Source organism: Balaenoptera physalus, assembly GCF_965194825.1.
Source record: "Balaenoptera physalus genome assembly, chromosome: X".
NCBI lineage: Eukaryota > Metazoa > Chordata > Mammalia > Artiodactyla > Balaenopteridae > Balaenoptera > Balaenoptera physalus.
The window spans coordinates 7,198,545-7,220,429 of NC_138903.1; the positions used below are offsets into that span (position 1 = coordinate 7,198,545).

A 21,885-nucleotide genomic window follows, 5' to 3' on the forward strand; every position below is an offset into this window, starting at 1 on the left:
GTGTGTGTGTGTACCTCTGTGTGTGTATCTGGGTATGTGTGTGTATCTCTGCGTGTGCACCTATTTGTGGTATGCATGACTGTGTGCGTCTGTATGTGTGTGTGTTTGGAGCTAACATAACCATTTCAAAATCAGGTTTTGGCTGTTAGTAAATACTGGTCTGCTGTGAAGGAAATAGGTCTTAAATACAGTATTACCTGTTTCAAGCCGTAAGAGATTACAGTAGTTGAAGTCCAGGGTATTTTTGAAAAACCAGATTCTCCATCCGTGTGGTAAAACTTAAGTAAAAAGTGGGCCTTATATTTCATTAAGCGCATTTGGCAGTTTCTTGATTAAAGAAACACATACGCCCTGTGGAAGAAGTGCTTAGCTTTGTTTGTATCTGCTTGGACTTGGGATCTCCTGGGAAAACCCACTCAGGAATACTGATGGGAGGACAGAGAAGAGCATGCCCCGTTTCTGCGAAGGGTACCTGGTCTGTCCTCTGAAGACGTGGCGTGGAATGGTCATTGCCTCCCTCATATGCCTTAGCTAGCTCACACTTTTGTGTCCTTGCCCGGGTCACAGTTTCTCTTTCTCATCCTGGTTCTCCTCGAACCTCAAGCAGCCAGTTTTTTTCCTGAAGCGTGAATGTTCCAGCTTTGTTGAGCTTTAATGAGAGCACTTAACATGCCTGGATAAATAGTTTCATTATTGAGAGCTTTAAGTGTGCAGTAGCACTATGTCTAAAAAAAAGTACATACCTTAGTCTTAAGATACTTTATTGCTAAAAAATGCTAATCATCATCTGAGCTTTCATTAAATCACAGGCATACCTCATTTCAAAATGAGGTATGCCTGTGATTTAATATCTGGGTTTGGAAAAGTCATGTTATCTCTGAACTTGCCTTTCTAAGTTGAAGATCATTGTCTTTTGATGGCTTTCTTTGTGTTAGCAGTCCATAGTATGAATCATTTCCTGCACTCAACCAGGGGTCCACAAAATCATCTTGCAAGGGGCCAGATAGGATTGATATCTCAGGCTGGGGGGCCAGTGTCCGTGGCAGCTGCTCAGCTCTGCCCTTGGGAGCAAAGCACACAGCCGTTACCGAGTTCCCGTCAAACTCTAGTTATGAGCACTGAAATCTGAATTTCATATCCTTTTCACGCATCAGGAAGTACTCTTTTGATTCCGTGCCCCGCCCCGCCCCCATTAAAAAAGTCTAAAAGCCATTCTCAGCTCATGGGCTGCGGTTTGCTATCTGCGATACTTAACCAGTGGTTGAGGATAAAGGTGTTCACAGGGGCTTTGCCTGCTGCTGCCTGCTCTGGACGTGGTCCAGCCTGTGGGTGTAGAGCTGAGAGATGTACTGCAGCGTGGAAGGTTTTCTGTTTGGGGGCAGGCATCCTGTGGGTAGGACTCGGTCCTTTCAGCCTGCCCTCGGAAAGCTGCTCTTTGAAACGGGAGAACTTAGATGCGCCGCACCCAGGGATCTCGCTCCAGGAAGAGTGGCTGCTCTCTGCCCAGGGCCAGCCGCTCCTACCTGCATTGTCTCGTCTTGCCCTTTGCTGCAACTTGACTCTAAAGCACCCTGTTGCCTGTGGTTCTCGTTTCCTAGCTCCTCCTCCCAGGACCTGTCGAGCGGCGTGTGGGAGCAGACAAATCTGCAGCGCACCTCTGAGCACTTCAGCTCCCTGGGGAGCGTGGACAGCCTGGGCCAGCCTGCCCGGTCCTCCCCCTCCGGGCGCCTCTCGGCCGCCAGGTCCAACAGCAGCATCGACCACCTGGGCGGCCCGAACACGCGCGACTCCGCTTACGGCTCCTTCTCCACCAGCTCCAGCACGCCCGACCACACCCTGCCCAAGGCGGATGCGTCCTCTGCCGAGAACATTCTCTACAAAGTGGGCCTTTGGGAGGCCTCGGCCGGAGGCAGCGACCGGCAGGGCCTGGCTGCCAGCGACCCTCAGTGTGTGGACGAGAGGCTCGGGTGCGTCCCCCCCAGGGTCCCCTGTGACAGCAGCAGGAGCCCCAGGCCCGAGGACAGTCCTGAGCCCAAGCTAGCTGCTTCCGGGAGGTCCAGTTTTGGGCCAGTCTGGTATGTTCCCGATAAGAAAAAGGCCTCTTCGTCCCCTCCTCCGCCCCCTCCTCCTCTCCGCAGCGACAGCTTTGCTGCCACCAAGAGCCACGAGAAGACCCAGGGCCCTCCGTTCTCCGAGGCGGCCACCACGCAGTGCCCTCCGGGCCTGACCCGCGCTCAGTCCCACAGTGACTGGAGACCGGAAGTGGCCGATCAGCCGCAGAGACCAGCGCGCCTGGGCGACGGGAGGAGGGCCGGGAGCTCGGGCTGTGCGCCGGCTCTGCCGCTGGACTGCGGGGGGCCGCCCTGCGACGGCGGGGCCAGGGCCCTCCCGGGGGCCCCCGGCCGGCTCCAGGCCTCCCTGTCCAGCACGGACGTGCGCTGCCCGCAGCCTCCGCCCGCGTGCCAGCACCCGCGCCATTCCAGCGACGAGAGCCCCTTCTTTCTCGAGGGGCCCGGTGGTGCCGCCACGTGGCTCAGGGAGCAGCCGCCTGCCGAGCGCTTCCCGGGTGACAGCCCCGCTCCGGCGGGGCGGCCCAACGCTGGCGACCGGAAGGGGGACTGCGGCGCCCAGAGCCGCTACTACTGCGTGACCTCCAGACGCGGCCCGCAGGGGGGCGCCCCGGCCGCGCAGCCCCGCTGCCACCCGCCCCGGCTCGAGGGGCCCCCGGGCGCCCGGCCAAGGGGCAGGGTGGCGCCGGCGGACAGGGAGGCCGGGGGCCACTGCGAGGGCGCCGAGGAACCGCCCGGGGCCGGCCTCGTGGAAACAGCCAGTGTGAAGAGGGGCGCGGGCGGCTTCGCGTGGGCCCACGGGGGCGGCGAGATCTGCCCCCTGCAGACGCCCATGCTGCACTCGCTGACCCAGGAAGGGGCGCGCCGGCCCGAGGCCGGCCACGAGGGCGCCCCGGAGAGGCCGCCGCCCGAGGCCCCGGCGGGCAAACCCTTGCGGAGGAGCGACCGCTTCGCCACCACCCTGAGGAACGAGATCCAGCTGCGGCGGGCCAGGCTGCAGAAGAGCCGGAGCACGGCAACCCTGGCCGGCGCTGCGGAGGAGGAGGAGGCCGAGGCAGAGGCGCACGGCTGGGGGGTGCAGCCGGCAGGGGGCGCCCCGGAAGCCGCCTTCTCCAGCACCTACAAGGACCACCTGAAGGAGGCGCAGGCCCGCGTCCTGAGGGCCACGTCGTTTAGGCGCCGCGACCTGGAGCCCTGCCCGTTGGACCCCGACACCCTCCCTCGCGTCTGGGAGGCGGCCCCGGCCAGGCTGCCCTCGAGCGCCGGTGGCGCGCTGCACGCCCCGCGCATCGCAGGCCGGAGGCGCTTCACGGCCGAGCAGAAACTGAAGTCCTACTCCGAGCCCGAGAAGATGAACGCGGTGGGGCTCGCGGGGGATGACCGCCCGCGCCAGCGCCCCGCACCTCCCGACGAGGCCGCGCGCACCTTTGCCGACAGGTGGAAGTTTTTTGAGGAAACCAGCAAGCCCGTAGGCCAGCGGCCGGGGCTGAGGCCCGCACCCTGTGGGTTCCCCAAGGAGAAGCCAGAGAGGCCTTGGACAGCGGGCCCCGGAAAGGAGGGAAAGGTGGGGAGATCAGACCCGCCTCAGAGGCTGGGAACCTTTGCGGAGTATCAAGCCTCGTGGAGGGAACAGAGGAAAGCCCCGGAAGCCAGGAGTTCTGGGAGGTACCACTCGGCAGACGACATCCTGGATGTGGGTCTGGACCAACACGAGAGGCCGCGGTACATCCACGGAAGGTCCCGGTCGTCGCCCTCGACCGACCTCTACAAGCAGGTAAGCGTCCTGCGGGGAGCCAGGACGGAGCCATCCCAGTCCCATCTTAAGGCACGTATAGGACAGCCCCGGAATATCATGGCCCATTGCCGTTGTGACTTGTGTCCAGCTGTCTGAACGTTTCCGTGCACCAGCTTTTCTAGTATCAGCTCCTGTGACTTGTGTCCAGCTGTCCGAGCGTTTACGTGCACCAGCTTTTCTAGTGTCGGCACCTGGGGACACAGTCGATACACTCATGACGGTTGCGAGTGCCCTGTTTTCACGCACATCTCGAGTTCCCAGCCTCATCGTCAGCTCTCGCTGAAGCGGTCTTTCCCTTTGATTAGCTTGCCCTTAATACAAAGGGAAGAAATTGGGGGAAATGATAGAAAATGGCAAGCTCTCCTCTGAAATTACAAGGGGTGCTTTATAGCAAGGCTTAAGACAACACATGATAGATAGTTTTCAAACATTGATGTCACTTGATGCTATTAGTATTCTTCTTAGTCCTTTTTTTTGGTCAAATATTTTTAAAGATTGTTCTGGGGCAAATGTAATTGAAAATGCAGAGCGTTAGACTATTTCACTTTTTTTTAAAGTAGGAGTTTTGATGGTGAAAAGTGATGGGAAGCTTTCTAAAAAGCTACATATATGTATCCATACTTCAAAGTCCATAGTCAGTCTTCCTCTCCCACTCTCTCTGCTTTTTCTCCCCCTTCCATCTGCATTTGTACGTTTCAAAGAAAAGATTTCCTGCAGCATCAGATGGAGGTTCTTTTAAGAAGAACCAGTCATCGGTTTGTTACACAATAATGAACGTCCGCATGTGAAGAGAGGTGCAGGTTTCTGTGTGGCCCCCTGGTGCAGAAAGGCCTGCAAACACCGCGACCGTGTGCCCATGCCCCGTGCAGTGTGACCTCTGAGAATTCCATGCTTGCTCGGTCAAGAAACGAGGCTCCCAGACTCCAGGTCCCGGGGCTTGAGGATTCGCTGCAGGGAGCCGTGACCAGCTGGGTTTGATTTGATTAGGGTTTTGGGGCCAGTGTGTCACACAGGTTTATGACCCTCACGTAGGAGTTCTGCTTCCTGCCCAGAGCCAAAGGGGACGCACGGTCTTGTTGAGTCATTTCGATGAGACGCTCTGGAGAGCCGGGCTCGTGAGTCCCGTGGCTGGCTGACGGCAGGCGGTGTCACTGCCTTCGTGGTGCGGGCTCACAGGGCGAACCCACAATGAAGGGTTCGTGATCACAGAGGTCTCGGAGGCGGCAGCTTGATGACCGGGTGTCTCGTTGTGCCACCCTTGGCAGGAAGCGTCTGTGGAAGCGCGACGGCAAACAGAGGACCCCGGTGAGCGCAGAGAACTCTCTTCCTCAGTCCAGGCCGAGGAGGGATGCCCCACCCCAAGGTAGGAGACTCCTGGACTTGGGGTTACTAAGAAGGCGTCTTGGGGTGGGCTGCATTATGGTGGGTGAGTGCTAGGTTAAAAGTGCTTGGGTGTCTGGTTTCCGCCAGACCTGAAGTGACCACTAAGCGGGTTCAATTTCCAGCGTCCCCAGGACCAAGCCCTCAGCCCTACACCACTGCCGGCGGGAGAAGCATCCCCAGGGCGGGGGCCCTCTGAACGCCATCGTGGCATTTTTGGTTCTTAAAACAGCTGCTGTGTTTTCCATACAGTAAAGTTCTTTATGTTCACAGAACGAGAAACCCAGGGTAGTGGGCTTGAATGACGTGCTTTATCCAGAACGGCCAACTGAAGGGATGCTTTAACGTCAAGGGTGCAGCTGGGTTGCTGGGTCTGGAAATCCACATTGTCTGGAAGGATTGTTAGTCAAAGGACTAGGGCAAGCCTTTCTCAATTGGCCTTATTTAATCACTTAATTTTGAGCTTTAAAATAGAAATCAAGTCGGTTGGCTCCCCAAGAGGGGATCAGAGCATCTGAAAGAACGGAATGGCAGCAGTATTACACTGTCATGTGCCCTGATTCTCAAGTGTGTCCAGTGTCACTGCAGTGAGGGTGGAATTTAGGTGAAATACATACTGTCCTCTGGACCCTCATCCGTGAGGAGGGCAGGAGGGGGAAGTGTAGGTCACTGCAGGAACTGGGGTGTGACCTTATTATAAAAGGGCTGATGGAAGAATGGAAGCAAATTTGTACACAGTAGGGTCGCTGAGTGCATGTTTTTCTGTTCCTTGAGGATCTCTGGGAGTTGGCGTGCTGCTCAAATTAAACACCAACCTCAAAATTGAAGATTCTGTCCCAGAGATGACCAATTTAAATGCTTGCTTTTGAGAGCCTTACATAAGGGGGTTTTATTTCATTTGGCTGCAAGCTGAGTGCTGCTAGCCCTGAACAAGAGTGTCGGTGGCTCTGAGGGAGCACAGGCATGCTGGTCTGTGTGTGCGTATGTAGGATGTGGTGGCAGTTGCTTACCAGCCTGCACGGCCAAGACCAGAAACCCCTGGCTGAGAGAGGAAGGTCCGTGAATGATACACATACAGAGTTGAGCTGTGTCTGAGCGGCACAGTTAGAGCTTTATGGCTTTGGATTGCGAGCAGGTCACGTGCCAAGTGCCAGCTGTCATCTTTATCAAAGCCACTTCCGGGCCCTGCTGCAGTCATGAGAGTGCGTGCCGTGCTGCAGTGCCATGCAGTGCCGTGCTGCAGTGCCCTGCAGTGCCGTGCAGTGCCATGCAGTGCCGTGCTGCAGTGCCGTGCAGTGCGGCGCAGTGCGGCGAGGTTTGGGCTCGGGCTCGGGCTTCGCTCCTGCACGGAGGCCTCGGGCATTTACCCTGCAGAGAGACATGCATGTGCTGGCTGGAGTTCAGCTCTCCTGCTGTGGAGAGTCATAACAAATGGCTTGTAACGTACATACGGGTGTGTGTGTGTGTGTGTGTGTGTGTTGTAACGGTATTGTCAGCAGCGAAAGGGTCAAGAGGAACGGGAGGGACCACATGCTGCCCACTTCACAGCTGTGTCTTCTGGCAGGCTGCATAACCACTCTGAAGGAACGAGTTCCAGAAGCTTTCTGGTTTTGAGCTACAAACCCAGCAATTTTCAGAGTCATTATGTGTGCTTTTAAAGAGTGGTGAGACTCAGTGAAATCCTAGATTAGGGATGTCGAAGAGGCGTTTTTTTGAGAAAATGTTTATCTTCTGAAGTATCAGCGAGAAAGAGTGCCCTTGAAACATTAAATTGGAGAACAAAAGAAATGAAAATGCAGACAAGGGACTGTCCTTTGCTCACCAAAACCAAATCTATAATGCAAAGATTTAAAGATGCCCAGTGTTTTACATAAATTAATGTAACATATCTGTGTAAAGAAATCGAATTTGCTGATCTGTTAACTGGAACGTGATAATGAACACTGGCTTTTGTTGTGTTTGTTGGGATGCCAGAAGAGCATCAAGAGAACAATTGAATTGAGAACATTTTTGTGAGGTTCAGGATTCTGTGTTCTAGATAAAGTAGGACAAAGGTTCTGCCCCAAAGGGCCTCCCAGTGGAGGAGGGAAGGAGAGACACCAACACTCGGCACTGAAGCGGTGACGCGTAATTATCACCTCTGTGGAAAGTTACGGGATGGTTCCCAATCTCGGAGGGACGAGGGTGAGGCGACTTCTGCCTGGGGGTTATGGGCAGGACAGGTGGTGTTTGAGCAGGACCCAGGCCCTCGGGAGAAGATCTCGCAGTGTTTGCTTGCCTCCAACTGTGTTCTCATGTGAGCGGCCTTCTCACCCATCATGTTTCCAGAGCCAGCGCCCACTGTTTTTGGAGGTTTTGCACCAGATCTCCAAGCTCAGGTGTCCTGACTAACGGCAGCCTGCTCCCTGCCCCAGTGTCGCGGGGACCTTGGAAGCTCGGTGTAGCAGTTTGCTTGGGCTGCCCTAACAAACTGCCAGGGTCTGGGCGGCATCAGCAACAGACATTTATTTTCTCACAGCTCTGGAGGCCCGAGTCTAAGCTCCAGGTGTTGGCAGGGTTGGTTTCTCCCAGGGCCTCTCTCGGTGTCCTGCAGGCGGCCGCCTTCTCCCTGTGTCCTCGCCTGGGCTTCCCTCCGTGTGTGTCTCTGTCCTGATCTCTTCTTAGAAGGACACCAGCCAGATTGGATTAGGGTCCACCCCCATGCCCTCATTTTGCCTTAATCACCTCTTGAAGGAGCTTCATTCCATCACCTTCTGAAGTCCTGGGGGGTTAGGACTTCAAGGTATGAAGGGGGGAGCAGAGTTAGCTCATAATACTAGGAGGAATGTCTCTGCTTCTCTCTAATGCCTTTAACCAGTTCCGTCTGCTGCGTCCGCTCTCTCAGGAAGTGTTGTTTCATCGTTGTACAGACAAGGTCACACCTGATGTCCTAGCATTTACAATAAAGGAGCTGCCATCCTAACGAGCAGCTGGTGAAGAGGGGAAACAGGGAAGCCTCTCTGGAGGGCTGTTGCCGGCGTGGAGTTGCACATACCTTCTGGTGGCTAATTCCCTTTCTAAGAGTGACCTTCTGAGCGGATGCCCAGCGCACTGTAAACGGCGTGTGGGGACCAGGGGTTCCGGTGCCCCCTCTGCCGCTTCTCATGGAGCTGCCCCCTCGCTGGCTGCTCTCTCCCTGCCTGGACGGCCGGTAGCACCCCTGGCAGACCCTGGGCAGAGTGGAGGTGGGGCTCTGTGCTCCTTCTGGATCGTGGGGAATAGTGCTTCCATGTTGGCACGACCTGCTTGCTGAAATTGCATTGATGATTTTAGTGTACATGACAGTACGTGAAGCGGGCTTTCCTTGCCCGTCAGAGGGAAGTCATCCACATCTCAAATTTGGTACGCGGACTTGCTGGCCAGTGTCATGTTTTAAGTCTTGAAAGAAAGCTAAGTTTTACCACATTGGGTTCGTGCTCCTCACACGTGAGAGTCTTCTAGAGGACTGCGTCTGGGAGTTCTGCAGACAGGTCTTGTAGGAGAAGAGCCCGGGCAGCTGTGGCCGCTGGCAGGGTCCCGTTCCCCGGCCTCCTCCCGGCCATTTCTGCCCCCATAGGAGCTGCTGCCAGCGGGCTGGCTCTGACCTGCACGCTTGTATTTTGTTGGGACAGATGGGAGAGGAGGGGCGGGGGCAGAATAAGAATAAATCCTAAATCCCACTAAGAGCCGGAAGGTGGAATCTGTATGAAACCAAGGTCTTTAATTTCATGTGAAATTCATCAACCAGCTAAGCCCACCTGAGGGTCACCTTCCTGTACGTTTGCCCCGAGAGGTGATTTGCGGTACAGAGCTTGACGCCAAGACTGATTTCCGTTTACTCCACAGGCTGCTTGCGAGTAGGTTTCAGAGTGAGAGAGAGCGTTGCCCGTCCGAGCTGCACCCCTCATTTGTTGCTTTGGGGAAGACGTTTACTTCTCCTGGGCCTTCAGTTAGCTAAGGGGCAGTTGAAGCTTTCCATTCCGAACTGCTGTGCTGGGTAATTAGGAAGCCCACGCTGGCATGATCACAAGGTGAAACTCAAGCTCGGAAGTTTTCTGGGGTGGAGCCTGGCATCGGCACAGCTTCCTTTCGGGCAGTGCACTGTCTCCCTTGCCCAGGGCCCTTGCTCAGACACAAACCTCCGTCCTCCCAGAGATGAAGAGCAGCGGCTGTCGGAAGACCCTGGGCCCGGGCTCCAGTGGTATGTTTTTACGTCTCGGTTTGTAACTACAGTTTCCCCTTGTGTTTATACCCGTGTGGCTTCAGGAAAAGCAGAGTCAGGACAAGGCACAGATTTGTTTACGTGCTGGTTTGGTCTCGTGACTTGACGTTATTCTGAAGGACGCGTTGTTAGGCAGTGGTTTGAGGGTTCCAGGGCTTGGGGCCCCGGAGCAGAAAGTGAGGCCAGGGAGCCAGGTCCACGGAGCAGTGGGGTGTGGGCAGAGACCGTGCCGAAATGTTAACCCCTGCGGCGCTGAGGGACAGCAGTGGAGACGGGACCCAGGCATCCGAGTTCCGGACGCGGCGGGGAAGCGGTCCTCCCCAGACCCCACTTGTGAAGGCAGCTTCTGCCCTCTGAGAGGGTTCTGACACACGTCGGCTGGTTGCCCCGGTGGCTGGTTGCCCCGGTGGCTGGTTGCCCCGGTGGCTGCACGCGAGTCCTTTGTTGGGGGCGGGGGTGGGGGAGGGAAAAGCCAAGAGTCCACGGCCCCTCTTCTTGGATGGAGAGACTTCCACAGCTGTTTGACAGGACCCTCTGCTCTTCTATCCTCTGGTCTCCTCTCTTCTCAGTTGACTCCTGTCTTCAAAGCTCAAACCCTTGGGACTTCCCTGGTGGTGCAGTGGTTAAGAATCTACCTGCCAAGGCAGGGGACACGAGTTTGATCCCTGGTCTGGGAAGATCCCACATGCCGCAGAGCTACTAAGCTCGCGAGCCACAACTACTGAGCCCGTGCGCCACAACTACTGAGCCCGTGCGCCACAACTACTGAAGCCCTGCGCCCTAGAGCCCACACGCCGCAACTACCGAGCCCTTGCTCTAGAGCCCTCGAGTCACAACTACTGAGCCCGCATGCCGCAACTGCTGAAGCCCGCGCACCTAGAGTTATGCTCCGCAACAAGAGAAGCCACTGCATTGAGAAGCCTGCGCACCGCAACGTAGAGTAGACCCTGCTCACCAAAACTAGAGAAAGCCCGTGCGTAGCAACGAAGACCCAATGCAGCCAAAAAAAAAAATAAAAGCTCAAAACCTTGTTAGTTGCCCTTGGTCGAACTTGCACGTACAGGTACGCTTTGGTGTTTTTGCCTTTCTCCAGAAACCCACAAGAACACACCGACACTCATCATCTGCTTTTGATCCTTCCACCCGTGCTTCCTTGCTCGACGCTGTGTTTTAAGTCAGCGTACCATGTCAGGGCTGGGATGGCCTGGGAGGCGGCCATGTGGGTTTAAACACGCCTTACGTAGTTAATGCTCTTCACGGTGGCAGAGGTGTCGGCAACGTCTCCTCTGACTGCTTTTGAGACGATCTTTGCTGCCTTTCAGTTCTTCTAGACTCTTCTGGTTCATTGTCTCATTAAAGTGCTTTCCTCTTGGCTCAAGAACCGAATTGTCGGGACTTCCCTGGTGGTCCAGCGGTTAAGAATCCACCTCCCAACGCAGGGGACGCAGGTTTGATCCCTGGTCGGGGAACTAAGATCCCACGTGCCGCGGGGCAACTAAGCCTGAGCAAAAGAACCGAATTGTCAAGGACCAGGTCTCTGATTCCTGTTTCTTCTAATGGGACCGAGTGTGGCACCCTACTTAATCCTCATGTAGTCGACTTTCCATACCGTTAATGGGTGAAGTCACACGTCTTTTTTTTTTTTTTAATTATTTTATTTATTTATTTATTTATGGCTGTGTTGGGTCTTCGTTTCTGTGCGAGGGCTTTCTCTAGTGCGGCAAGTGGGGACCACTCTTCATCGCAGTGTGCGGGCCTCTCACTATCGCGGCCTCTCTTGTTGTGGAGCACAGGCTCCAGACGCGCAGGCTCAGTAATTGTGGCTCACGGGCCCAGTTGCTCCGTGGCATGTGGGATCTTCCCAGACCAGGGCTCGAACCCGTGTCCCCTGCATTGGCAGGCAGATTCTCAACCACTGTGCCACCAGGGAAGCCCCAGTCACACGTCTTAATCCAGGCTGTGTGGTGAATCCGTGTTGGGAACATGAGCACGTCTCATCCGTGAACTGTGAACACCGACTTGTGGTTCCTCCCCTGCGGAAGGTACGGCCTGTGAGAGGCACCGTAGCATTCTTGCAGGCTGGTAACGAGATCGAGCTTCGTTGCAGAAGTGGACGTGGCAAAGCCACGTTAGGATGAAAACTTGCTTCACAGAGATGATCGAGGGCATCCCTGATGACTGGGAGGGTCGTGGTTGAGTCCACGTATCCTTCTCACACCTGCCTCTCCCCAGGCCTTCTTGAGCAATGTTCGGGAACTTTGGAGACCAGGCACCAGACGCAGGCTTTTCTCTCTTGGGCAAGGACGAGGCAGCTTAACTGCAGCAGGTTTCTCCTGTGTTCCTTCCTGTCTGTGTTGGCATTTTATATTAGAACTCTGAAATCATTGTCTGGAGAAGACCTGTGGGCAATGAGTCTCGGGCCCACCGAGGTCAGGCTCCCTGATGAGATGGCTTCGAGGACCGGACATCTGTCCAGTTTCACCTCCCGTACCTTGGGACTCACAGGCTTTGTAGGTGTCTGTATGTTGGGTCACGTTGGCTGCTGTTTGCGAGGTTCCTGTAAATGACTTGCTTTAATTTTTAAGTTACTCGAAGGAATTTATGCTGCTGTATTTAAAATGGATAACCAGCAAGGGCCTACTGTGTAAAACAGGGAACTCTGCTCAATATTATGTAACAACCTAAATGGGAAAACAATTTGGAAAAGGAGTAGATATGTGTCTGTGTATAACTCGATCACTTGGCTGTACACCTGAAACTAATGCAACATTGTTAATCAACTAGACTCCAACATAAAATAAAAGTTTAAAAATATAAAATAAAAAATAAGTAACTTACGCTTTTTTTGAAATGGGGCTGAAAAGATTTTATTTATTTTATAATTGTGGTGGGATCCACATAATGTAAAGTTAACCATTTGAGTGTATATGATTTAGTAACACTTAGTACATTCAGAGCATTAGGCATCCATCACCACCGTCTAGTTCCAGAAGATTTTCATCACCCCAAAAGGAGACCTTGTACCCCTTGAGTGGTCACTCCTAAAGTGGGTTTATTTTTTTTCTTCCCCCCCTCCCCCCCTTTCCACTTTGCATTTTCCTTTTTTAAAAATTTTATAATTTTATTTTTGGCTGCGTGGGTCTTCGTTGCTGCGTGCAGGCTTTCTCTAGTTGTAGAGAGTGGGGGCTACTCTTTGTTGTGGAGCACGGGCTCTAGGTATGTGGGCTTCAGTAGTTGTGGCATGCAGGCTCAGTAGTTGTGGCTCGCGGGCTCTAGAGCGCAGGCTCCGTAGTTGTGGCGCACGGGCTTAGTTGCTCCGCGGCATGTGGGATCTTCCCGGACCAGGGCTCGAACCCGTGTCCCCTGCATTGGCAGGCAGATTCTCAACCACTGTGCCACCAGGGAAGTCCCAGTGAAGTGGGTTTATTTTTAAGGTTCAGTTTGAAGTCACACCCTCTCTAGAGTTAGAGCGCATCTTATACGCGGCTGCCATCAGTCAGAGGTGAGTTGGACCCTTGGCTGTCAGAGTTGATTTCCTCGTACTCGGTGTGTTAAGTGGTGGTGAGACGCCTGCAGCTAGTCCCAGAAATCAGTTTTCTCATAAACTTTCTGAAGGTCCACACATTGAAAATAAAAAAGAATGGTTCTGCGATTTGCCTCTTAAGCAGCGTAAGATGCATTAAAATATTTCCGAGTGGACATGGAACGTGCGCGAAACCGAGGAGTGGGTGGATCCCCTCGGCCCCCCAGGCAGCCACCTGCTTGCCCCTGGCACTGCGGACATCGCGCCACCTCCACCAGCAGCTGGAGTCAGGATGGGAGGTGAAGGAGGAAGACAGCGGCACGGGCAGTGAGAGGGCGCTAGCCGGCAAAGTGCACGGATTTGAGGTTTTCTCAGAGGTAGCACTTGGAGCACATGGGTTCCTGGAACACGTGCCTGTTCTCCTTTCGAGTTGAATCTTTTGTGTCTTTATTTCCGTGTGAATCTTAACATTCTCACCAGGATATTCTGGACGGTGTGCACGGTCGTGCCTTGTGTGTGGGGGGAGCCCCACTGTCAGAGGTAATGAGGTTGCTGTCCCGTGCAGGGAGGAGAGAATGAGTCCGGGCTCACACGTGAACCCAGCTCTCCCGCCGAGACGAGGGACAAGTCATCAGGGTGCCGTGCCATCAGAGCTCGGGGTCCTGTCTGTCCGGAGACGAGTGATGAGTCCTTTCGTGGCATCTGGGGACCCAGGGTAGCTGAACCCACGAGAAATGGGGTGTCCGGAGCCACGAGAGGAAGGGTTCATTCCCAGCAAAGCCATTAAAGTCACGTTGGCTTCATAGTTCTTTTCCCACGTCACTTGCAAATCTGTTGTGTGTTTTATAGTCTAAGAGCTATAAAAATAAGGAAAATATATTTCGACACATTTAACAATATAATAAAAAGCCACGCGTTGTGTGATTCTGTGCGTGTATGCTGCCCAGAACAGGTAGATCCGTAGAGACAGAAGGGGGACGGGTGGCTGACAGGAATGAAGGCCCGCGCGAATGGCAGTCACTGCCAGCGGGTGTGAAGTTCTTTGCGGGTGAGGGAAACGCTTTGGAATTAGATAGTGGTGACGGACGCACAACTCTGTGAATTTACTGAAAGCTGCTAAATCATACGCTTCCAAAGGGTGAAATTTAGGGTATGCGAACCTCATCTCAATTTTTAAAATCTGGTCGGTGCTGAGAATCCCCAAGAAGAAAAGTTTTTAAAATTTAAAACGAGGCCGCGCGTTACTCAAGCCTGAGAGTTGCGGCTCTAGCTCAGACTTCGCAAAGGATCGGATGGTAAGTACTTTTGGCTTTAGGGAACTCAGTGTTCCTGCTGTGCTGACATCTCTGCCCTTGTAGCCCGGGGGCAGCCGGGGACAGTCCATAAAGAGATGGGTGTGGCCGTACTCCCATAAAACCAGACAGAGAAGGTTTGCCAGCCCTGGGATTTCGCCAAGGGACGTAAGAGATTGGTCTTCAGTGAGTGTGCTTCCTGGACGGGGAGGTGAGGCCTGCGTGGTCAACCATCTGGATGTTTCCAGAGAGGCTTCGTGCGTGATTCTCTGCAACATGATGTCCATTTCTGTCGCCATCTTCATTTTACTGGTCTCTCTGGCTTGGTTAACTTCGCTGTGGCCCGTTCACAGCACGAGCATGTGGGGGAGCGAAGGATGCTCCTTGGTGATACTCTGACTTGGAGTGTTGGCGTCCTTGGACTATAAGAGCTCAGTGCAGGTGAAGTGACTTGGGGAAGGGTTGAGGCTTCACCAGGCTTGCCCCAGCGGCTATGAGGAGGAGTTCTTTTGGCATTTCAGTGTGCCAGGGTGCTTATCATGTTCTGTTCCCTTCTTTTTTGTGTACTTTCTCAAGGACATGAATGTACTGTATCAAGTAAAGGCACATTTGTATTCAACTTTTTACAGGTATTTACGACGTGGAGTCTTAATGGCATTAACACAGCATAGGCTTTGAGCATCTTATACGCCCTGATAATTACGCCTTGTTCTAGGAAACATGGATATGTGAAAACCAAGTGATAAACCTTAATATTATAAAAGTGCTTCCCCTTTACAATGTAATTTTTCATAGAGGGTCTCCTTTAAAAATGGATTCCTAGAACAAAAGCAGCACCCAGATCCTGATTTCTAATACGCTTCTCCGTGAGAAGGACACAGGGCTCCTTGGAGGAACGGCTGACGCTAGGGCTGGGGCAGGGTGTGTGCAAAACGAGTATGGAGTGTCTTGTGCCCTGAAAGTAAGGAAGTATTCAAGCAAACACAAAAAACCAAAAACCCTGCAACAATGAGGCTATGCCAGGGGGACACAGGGGTCCACTTAGAGTTACGTATCACCAGAGCTGCAATGAAATAAAGTCGTGCAGGATTATAACCCAGCATATATAAAGTATCCCTGAATCCATACTGATAACACGTAAATGAGTGGGTATATTAATAAGTGGGGGAGAAGAGACAAATCTGTGCAGAAAAATTCCAGATCTCTGTAGGTCCTCTGCCCTCAAGGGGGTGGAGCAGAGCCCTTCACTCCTGTAATATGGGCTCCATATGGTAAGCTCCTTCCACAGAGGGCAGGGTGAAAAGGTGGGGTGCAAGTCATGTGACCGAGGAGAAGCTGGTGCACGCTGTACCTGACCCTACCGGCTGATCGGCAGACTGTTGTGTTGATAGCATGATCCTTGGTATTGTATGGTAAGCAGGGCATTCACCTCTTGTGGTCTCCCCTCCACATCCGTAACTCCAGGGTAATCACGACAAAAACGTCAGACACATCCCAGTTGAGAGACATTCTGCAAAATGCCTGCACGGTACTCCTCAGAACCGTCGAGGGCATGGAAAACAAGGACAGTCTGGGAAGCTGTCGCTTAGGTGGGAGGAGCCTAAGGACATGTGACAACTAAATGCAATGTGGTGTCCTGGCTGGGATCCTGGGACAGAAAAAGACTATTAGGTGAGAGTGAAGAAAGCCTGAATAAAGTGTAGACTCTAGTTAATATTAATGTACCAAGATTGGGGTCACTAGTTACGGCAAAGGTACTCATGTAATGTGTAGACAGTAGGGGAAACTGGGGTGTAGGGTACACGGGGACACTCTTGGTGCAAATTTTCTGTAAGTCTAAAGCCATTCTAAAATAAAGTGTTGAAGCTGTATTCTTACAAGGTGTTTTGAGTTACTCAGTTTGTAAACATCAGGAACATACCTTTTGGGCAGTAAGTGGGTGAAATCCCTAATCAGCCACCAGGCTCTTACTGGATGCCTGTCACGTGGATGGCCTCACACTGTGCTCTGAGGTATAGACAGGTATGGAGCTGGCCTGGGGTGGATGGCACCCTCTCGTAGTGATGGGATCCTGTACTTGGTAAAATAATACGTGGAGATGAAAACTAGTGCAAAGAATGGGGCATTTGGGGGGGGAGCAGACACAGGTTCAAATTCTTACTCTCCTTCTCCGTGTGGTTGCATCAGGCCACCTAAGCTTGCTAATAACTTCCCAATAACTTCCCTTCCCTGGATGAGGGGATAGCCACACCAGCGTTCCTTGCAGACTTATTTAAATGCTAAATGGGTGTCACACTAACGCAGCAGCGCGGTGCTTAAAATCAAGCAGGTGTGAAAAAATGAAAAAGTCACTCTTGGTGAAATAGCGGTAACGTGGGAGATACTGCAAAGTAGCACGTGTTACTTGTTTAAATGAGCAAGAGTCGGAAGTAACAGCAGTGAATTTTGAAGACGTTGATTGAAGCAGGTGGTAAAAAGAGAAGATTCGTCCTGGAGGGTAAGTGCAGGACTGGGGAGGGTCGGGGCTCTCCGTGTGGCTGTTAGAGACCCTGGTGAGAGGGGCACTGCCTGCGTCAGGGGGTGGGAGCTGCCTTAGGAGGGGAGGTGGGGAGCGGGGACTTTCAATGCAGATCATTGTGAAGTGACGGATTGGCTAAGTCAGGGTCAGCCTGTGACCCCTTTGTGGTCTGCAGCGAATGCCTTGTACGCAGTAAAACCTCCGGAAACACTTTGTTAGTTGTTTGGATTACATTCCTCCTGAGTGTGTAATAAACCCCAAAATACAGAAAGACGTAAAATAGGCTATTGAATGTTTGTTTTTGTTCTGTTCTGTTTTAAACTTCATTGTTTCATCTGACTTTATGGTTGTGGGATTGAACCTTGGATTGCACACGTTATACGATGGTCTAGCACAGTTAAACAGGCAAAGCTGCGTATAATTTATGCAGTAGGCTTTTCTGTATTTCCTTCTTTTAAATTATAAAGAGGAAGACACCCGCGCCTTTAGGGGTTTGAAAGGGCAAGGCTTTGGGGGTTTAGGCACAGGAGCCTAGGGAACATTTCCCCCTGAGGTCAGGAGTCGTCAGTGAGGTCACAAGGGAGCCTTGAGTCCCGGGGTTAGAGTGGGTGGGCGGGGGGAGGCTGCGTGAACTTGACCGTCACGAGGCAGCGGGCACAGACAGGCAGGCAGACGCCGGGGCTGCCGCAGAGCGGGTCTGTGGGGCGCTGTGCTCACGGCGGGCGGAGAGCCGGTAAGAGAGCCTGGGTCCCCTCTCGGGGCATCTCCTGCAGGACAGGGGTGCTTTCCTGCCGCCGTGGCCGTGTGCCGGGCATTGCAGCGACTCGTGCCCCTTTTGTCGTGCTGTCTTGAAGAGCAGGTTGTCAGCTCACAGGGCGGTGTGAGGCCATCGGGGGAGGTCTGCAGACGTGCCCCTCGTGTGTTGTTCTGCCTGAAAGTGAGCGATAATGCAGATCGGCGTGCAGAGTCCAGCTGAGCTCTGCCCGTGTGCGCGTGTGTGTGTGGGCACGCGAGCCCGTGCCGTGTGTGTGTGTGTGCTTGTACACACGCGCGGTTTTGGTCGCCTGGGTTTGTGCCGTTGGCTGAAAGCGCGCTGGAGCTAGAAGGCAGTGCCTCTCGGGACTGTGCCCTGGGCGGTGAGCTGATGTGACTGGGAGCCCTTGGTATGCGGGAGGCGCTCCACGTGAGGTCTGCAGACCTGCCTTCCCTGCCGAAGGGGCCCCGAGGAGACTGGCGGGAGGGCGCTAGCATTTCACGAAGGCCCTTCCTTGCTTTGCCTTTTCTTTTTCTGAAGCAGTAAGCAACGAGCGTTCTCACGACGGAGGCTTTGAATGTGGATGTGGAAAGGAAATGGTGAGTGAGCCACATCCGAATGAAAAAAGCAGGGAAATCAGGTGTGCGTGTTGGGTCATGAACACAATGCTTGGTGGGTAAATTCACTCCTAGCCTGCTGAGGGCAATGAAAAAGTGTAAATGGGGAAAATGGCATCGGGGTGGTTCTGAGCATTTTGCAATTCTTGCTCTGCAGTCGTGACGATTTAAAGGCATGCATTTCTTACGGGTTTTACTGTATATGTGCTGTGGGGTTTTTGGTCTTTTTTTTTTTTTTTGCCTTTTATATTGTGATAAATAAAATAAGTTATTAATTTTGGCCATATTTCTAAACGATTGAAATTGTTTTGCTTCACTAAAGCAGGCTTTTGTGTGTGTGGCGGGAGTGTGCCGTTTTCACAGGGAAACTGCTGCATGTCTGTGGTACACAGACGCACACACACAGTTTGGGTCCGCATTGACAGACTCACATGGGTAGGAGTCGTCTTGAAATGACTTAGTGGTCATGCTTAGGTGAAACGTAAAGAGGCAAAGGGATTTGAAGAAAGGTTTTCAGAAATCTACCTGACAGCATTTATAATGAAAGAACCTGCTGTCGTATATACATTGTCTGAAGACTTACACAGTGAAGGAATGGAAAATGATATTTTAACACGTCGTAAAATAACTGAAGATTAGGTACAGGTTTGACGAATGGTTGACATATTTCTTTTCCTTGCAAAGCAGAATCTTAGAGGGCGTCTGTTATAAATATTTTTGATGATTATGTTGCAGAAAAGTATTTGATGGCTGGTAGGAAACGGGACATCTTTATGCAGCTTTTTGTCAAGCATAGTGGAAAAAACATTTCACACTTTCTCTCTCTGTCTCTCTCACACACATAGCCACAAACATATACCCCTTAGGGAAAAATATTTGCAGGGGTATTTTCATTCACGAATGCATGAACGAACAAAACACAGAAAAGCCATTTATAAAAGGAGTATTAGAAATCACCATACATATTGGTGTTGACCATGCAGGCCAGGTAAGGCTTCTCCTGCCCAGCTGGGGTGACAGACAACCCTGTACATGTATGCTGAGGGCTGCGTGTTTGGCATGAACTGGTTGCTCCCCCAGCCGCCTGTGGGTTTTGGAGGTTACGGAAGCTGATGCTTCACGTGGCCTTTCCAATGCATTTGTGGGTTTTGGAGGTTACGGAAGCTGATACTTCATGTGGCCTTTCGAATGCATTTGCTTTACTCTCACTACCTTGAATTCTTTGCCTCTTGTGTGCATTAAAATTTAGGAAGGTCTGGGTGGGGAAGCAGTAGAAACAAGAGGTGGTGTTTTGTGTCCACCGGATCGGCCCATCTCTCCCCGGTCAGCGGACACTCGTGTTTTCTAGCTGTCTTTCCCTCCAAGAGGTTAGATGAGTCATTTCTCTGAGGCTTGTAGACATCCCTGGATGTCTGAAGAGATCCTAAAGTTATTTAGTTTTTCACCTTTGAAAAAAGACTTGCAGAATCCTTTGTGTTCATTACTTAAGGTTCAGAAGGGCTTCTCGCCTGTATAACTTGGACCTCACAACATGGGTACCATGTTCATTTTACGATAAGCAAACTGGGGCTTAAGTAACTGGATTCACGCAGCTTCTTTTTTTTTTTTTTTTTTTTTAAACAGGTTATTCTATATCACAAGGTTTTATTTATTTATTTATTTATTTGTAGCTGTGTTGGGTCTTCGTTTCTGTGCAAGGGCTCTCTCCAGTTGTGGCAAGTGGGGGCCACTCTTCATTGCGGTGCGCGGGCCTTTCACTGCCGCGGCCTCTCTTGTTGCGGAGCACGGGCTCCAGACGCGCAGGCTCAGCAGCTGTGGCTCACGGGCCTAGTTGCTCCGCGGCATGTGGGATCTTCCCAGACCAGGGCTCGAACCCGTGTCCCCTGCATTGGCAGGCAGACTCTCAACCACTGCGCCACCAGGGAAGCCCCACACAGCTTCTTAATGGAGAGCCCTTGCATGCAGTATGGCTGGTCTTTAATCTGGTGGGTTCCTGCTAAGTCCTACCACCTCGGATGTTGGAAGGTTCTACAGATCGGCACAGCCTGCATATAGACCTGTATAAGATGCCAAACCTCTTCTGTTATTAGCTGTCACGTCCCAGGGCCAGTGTACCAACAGTGCAGTGAGAAGGGGTTCCAGTGTGGGTTTCCGGGGCGGTGGTGTAATACAAAGACCTCTTAACCAGGCTGAGAAACTGCGGACCCAGGTTCCAAGCCTGCGTGGACGTGACCTTCTGTTTCTTCATCCACGAAATAGGGAGTTTGGATGAAATGATTTCTAAGGACCCTTTCAGCCATCATCATTTTTGATTCTCGGGGAGAGAAGCCAGGGACTCAGATTCCCCTTAAATGACACATCCAGGCCAGTGGGTTGTATTGTTGTATTCATTTGCTACCAACATTCATGTGAGTGAAGACATATATGAGATACACACACGTGTGTAGTATCTTTGAGATCCATATGTAAATAAATAGAATGAGCTCTGCAGCAGACTTGATTTTTCTGCCTGCAGGGGTTTCCTGATGCAATGGCAGTGTCATTGACAGTACACCCACTTAGGTGTTCTGTGGTGAAGTCAGCTGCTAACAGACGAAGTTCTCCCAGGTACGGCTTACATACCATGTGTTATTTAATGACTTTGTTAAGAAGTCCAGCCAGTGGGCGCTTACACATATTTGGAGGCCATTAAAAATAGAATAACTAGAAATTCTAGGAAGGTATTAAACATGTATACATACACAAACACCTGCAGATATATGTATATACCCCTGCATGTATATGTATACACATGAACATGCAAGTATGTGTATATATACACATGCGCGCATAAATATGTATTACAGACATTTTATATAGGAATAAAGTAAATTTTCATGTACAATAAATATCTGAAGCCTATTGACTAAATAATCATTTCTAAATATGGTTCAGCTGAGTAACAATCATACAATATTCTGAGATGGTATTTTCGAAATTTTGGGTCACATGCATTGTGCTAAAAGGACACGCTTAAAGCAGATGGTTTTCTCTTAATTTACGGAGATCCTATGCTATTCTAAGTATGTTTTAATCTCTTTTGCCACAGAGTTTCCCAGAATTAAAAAGTGGCTCCTTATTTCATAAGCTTGATGTATGTTTTTGAGAGCTAGGATTTATACTTATCTGTGGTTACAGCCTTCTAGGCTGTGGTATATAGTCTTTAATAACATTTCCTTCTTTAAAAAATCTGTTTTACTAAGTAGAACAGTTTTATTAAAAACATATGGAAATTCCGGAAAGCAGAATGAAGACATTAAAAATTGCCCTCAACCTCACCATCCAGAGAGACCACTGTATCCACTTTGTGTCCTTTTTCAGCACAAATGTTCATTGATACTCATGTGATCACAATGATACGTACTGTATATGAACAGCTTGTTCTCCCCTTGTACGTATGTGGTGCCTGGCCTTCTAAGATACGGCGGCCCAGTAGGAACACCGTGGGCTTGTAGGGATGTTCCTAGTCTTTCACAGTGGGAAGTGATACCACAGCGAACATATGTGGTGAAATATTTGTGCCCTTACACGCTCATTTCCTTAGGAGAACATTCTAGACATGGAATTGCCAGGCAGTCTTTTGGAAAATACCCCCAAGTTGCCCTCCGTAAGGTGGGTCCCTCTCATAGCCCACCACCAACAGCCTAGGCCAGCCCTG

At 51.8% G+C, this 21,885-nt stretch overlaps 1 protein-coding gene across 6 annotated transcripts in view; it reads left to right on the forward strand.

Annotated features, from left to right (window-relative positions):
- SHROOM2 (shroom family member 2) overlaps window positions 1–21,885 on the forward strand; it is a gene marked incomplete at its 5' end in the record, with an annotated part of 140,343 nt that overhangs the window by 82,273 nt on the left and 36,185 nt on the right. The window contains 2 exons of one of the 6 annotated variants that reach the window (XM_082446212.1): window positions 1,599–3,843; window positions 5,130–5,227. The exons of 2 other annotated variants lie outside the window; for them this stretch is intronic. In XM_082446212.1, coding sequence (XP_082302338.1) covers window positions 1,599–3,843; window positions 5,130–5,227 — 2,343 coding nt within the window. Of the gene's footprint in view, window positions 1–1,598; window positions 3,844–5,129; window positions 5,228–21,885 lie in introns of those variants that run through there. 3 more of the 6 variants (XM_082446213.1, XM_082446217.1, XM_082446216.1) reach the window with 3 other exon arrangements.